Source organism: Austrofundulus limnaeus, unplaced genomic scaffold, assembly GCF_001266775.1.
Source record: "Austrofundulus limnaeus strain Quisiro unplaced genomic scaffold, Austrofundulus_limnaeus-1.0 Scaffold17, whole genome shotgun sequence".
Taxonomy (NCBI): domain Eukaryota; kingdom Metazoa; phylum Chordata; class Actinopteri; order Cyprinodontiformes; family Rivulidae; genus Austrofundulus; species Austrofundulus limnaeus.
The window spans coordinates 1,976,284-1,979,427 of NW_013952419.1; the positions used below are offsets into that span (position 1 = coordinate 1,976,284).

At 36.7% G+C, this 3,144-nt stretch overlaps 1 protein-coding gene across 1 annotated transcript in view; it reads right to left on the minus strand.

The window, feature by feature from the left end:
• The window catches only part of mtnr1bb (melatonin receptor 1Bb), a 53,555-nt gene that overhangs the window by 5,220 nt on the left and 45,191 nt on the right, over positions 1-3,144 (minus strand). The window contains exons 2-3 of the mRNA XM_014003233.1: positions 1,557-1,675; positions 1,102-1,446 (exon numbers count right to left, since the gene is read on the minus strand). Coding sequence (XP_013858687.1) covers positions 1,102-1,446; positions 1,557-1,675 — 464 coding nt within the window. The remainder of the gene's footprint in view (positions 1-1,101; positions 1,447-1,556; positions 1,676-3,144) is intronic.

Consider the following 3,144-nt stretch of genomic DNA (forward strand, 5'->3'; position numbering starts at 1 on the left):
AGATAATTTAGGGGGTCTTTAAAATATTTTAGGGGGTGTTCCAGCCCCCTTAAAATAGACCTAGTGATGCCACTGTGTATAAGTATAATGCAATTTAAGGCTTTGCACACTTATAAGCTCTTTCGTTTAAGACATGATTTTAAAACTTGAAATGACCACATTGTATTCATTATACTGTATGTACTATTTGAATGCATTTAGTATTTAATTTTGCRTATATATTGCACTGACAATCCAACACAGTTTGAACACATTTTATAAGTGATCAGAAACTTGCAAATAACTCATGAAAGAATAAAGTTATTAAAACCAAGCATAACATTGTTTTTCTTGTGACATTTTCAATAAGTTTGATGTGTTACATGACCCTCTTCCCACTGAAAAAAAAAACTAAAATTGGATCCAAAATGTCTGCCATGGTCACACCCCGTCTTGAAAAGTTTCTCCCCTCCCAAATACCAATGTGCCACAAACAGGAGGGTAATATCACCTACATTTCCCATTTTATTTAGGTGTATCCATATAAATAGTCCAATGAAAAGTGTCTTAAATGGTAAAGTTGTTGTTAATCATGTAAACCTTATCGAAACTAAAACAAGTCACCATGATTTGTTCACTACTGCCACATTTTTACAGTAGTACAGCAACCATCACAGYGGAGAAAAACAATGCTCTAATAGGCTTTAAAACAGCCTCACTGTTTAGCATTTAAAACTTTTTTGTTTGAGCTGTTATTTATTCATTTATTTATCATGTGATTCATCAGAGGGCTAAAAAAATGTTGCATATTTGGAAAATTATCAGTTCAAAATCAAAACTTGAACTTTAAAAAACTAAACAGGCAGGAATCAAAAAGCAGCATGGGACATTTAAAGGCAAGACAAACATAAATAAATAAAAACGTATTTAACATTAAATTATTAACATAAATTAACATAAATAAAACATAAGAACCTAAATAAAACATCAAAACACAAAACCAAGACAAAGACCCCAAACTAGAACAGCAATTAAGGTTACAAATATGCAATCTTTTTAGCTGATGCCCTTGTTTCATTTGACCAATTTTAAAATTACTATGGAGAGAATCATGAAACTCACCTGAATAACAAGAACCCAAATGCGAAGATAACAAAAGGTGACCACCGCGATGGGTACCAGAAAGTGAACCACCACWACCGCCACCGTGTAGGAACTGCTGACGTTCTGGGCAAAGGTGCACGAGTAGACCCTTGGGTCATAACGTAGTGAACCAACAAAAAAATTTGGAACAATGGCCACAATAGTAAGCACCCAAATTAAGGCAACAAAGAACAAAGTGTTGCGATAACTGTACAGCCGGCTGTAAGAGAATGAGTGACAGATATAGCAGTATCTGTTCACTGCAATTCCAGTGATGTTGAAAATGGACCCAATAACACTCAGCCCCATCAGGAAACCACTGACCTGGAAAAGGAAGAAAAAGAAAAGAAGGGTTTGTGCCAGTTTGTGTTTGAGGTGTAACCACTGGCATTTCAGTTATGATGAATTTAAACATTGACTGATGAGGGTTTTACCATGCACTGAGTGTTTCCAAGTGCCCAACCGTCATGGAAGAGAGCATAGAGGACCAGAGGATATGGGTAGAAGGCTACCACAAGGTCTGCAAATGCCAGGCTCACTACGAACACATTACCTAGAGGAAGACAAACAGAGAYGATTTTGATTATCCTAAACAAATTTACAGACCACAGGCTATAGGMCGAGTCATATTTTACTATACTAGATAATTATAACATCCTACTAACAATAGCCTTATCCTGTCTATAATGACTGCAATGATTTAACTTCCCATGTTCTAATCAAAACTTTGAAATTKGCCAGCCCACGAACAGACTTCAGCTTTATTGGCCRTGTCAAAATTCACAYGGRTTATCAGATTTTAATAGACATGCGGACTTTGTTCGCTATGAGCAGTTGAAGGTAGGCACCACTCAGCACYGCTTGAAACCAATTCTCATTGCTTTGCATTATACTCAGCTGTCAGAACTGAGTAAATACCAGACAGTTGCATGGGATGTGATTTCCATTGTACCTATCTCCAGACATCCAGCTTGGCTTGAAGACAGAGATTACAAAAGGTTTGTATCCRCTGCCCCACGGCCGATTGCCTCGCCCTAGACAAAGTTTTATCAGGACAGGCAGAGTCTCTGCTTTGACAGAGTATGTGGACACAGCACTGGGGGCATTCAGGTCCTTTTTCATCTCSCTGATCCCTGGTGTAATCCAAGGAGACCACATTTACATAACCTGAATCACATAAGTTCTTTGCTTAGTTTCAGTGTACAGTAGTGTGGCCTTGCAAAGCAAATGAATTCATTAAAGTTCATACTTTGTCTCCTTCTCCTGAATTCTTATCACTTAATCAGTTTATCAGGTGACATCCGTTTCCCTACATGCAGGGAAGCTACTGCAGGCAACTCCTCTATCTGTGTGTTTGTCCTCTTCCTTTTGTTTGTTACAACAAGACACATTACAGATTGCAGAAGACAGGGACAAGATAAATAACTTGATCAAAAACGCAGACTTTCATTGGCTCACCTCCAGATTCTTTGGAGGTTATGTAAGAGAAGAGAACCTAAATATGAAGAACACCACCTCTGTGGTAGTCTCTTGTGGATAGAACAGTCCTTATTGTGCACAGCTGCTTATGCCCCAATTTTTAGAAGAGGAAAAAAAATCAAAGAGGTCTTTTTTTTTTAGATGCTGCTGTTTGAATTTTAAATATACTGCTAAATTAGTTTGCTTGAGGTTTGGCTTTGTTACACATCACTGTTGGTTTTGTTCAGTGTGGTAATTGCTCAGGTTTTGCTCATTTCAGGAATTTTTTTTTGCTTTATGGTTTCCTTTGCATATTACAGTTTATGACACAATATTATTAAGAATGAGCATTTTATTTTACAGCTGTACTCCAATTTACATTAAACTATAATTTATTCTCACAATGAAATTAGAGYGTTCAACAGATATTCCTCTGTATTTTGAATGGGATAAGAGTACTTCACCTGACACACATCAAGTCACTATCAATCATTTGAATTTTTATGATTTCATATAAACATTACTCCACATTGTTTTTCTTCTTTGTCACTTTTGTAACAATGT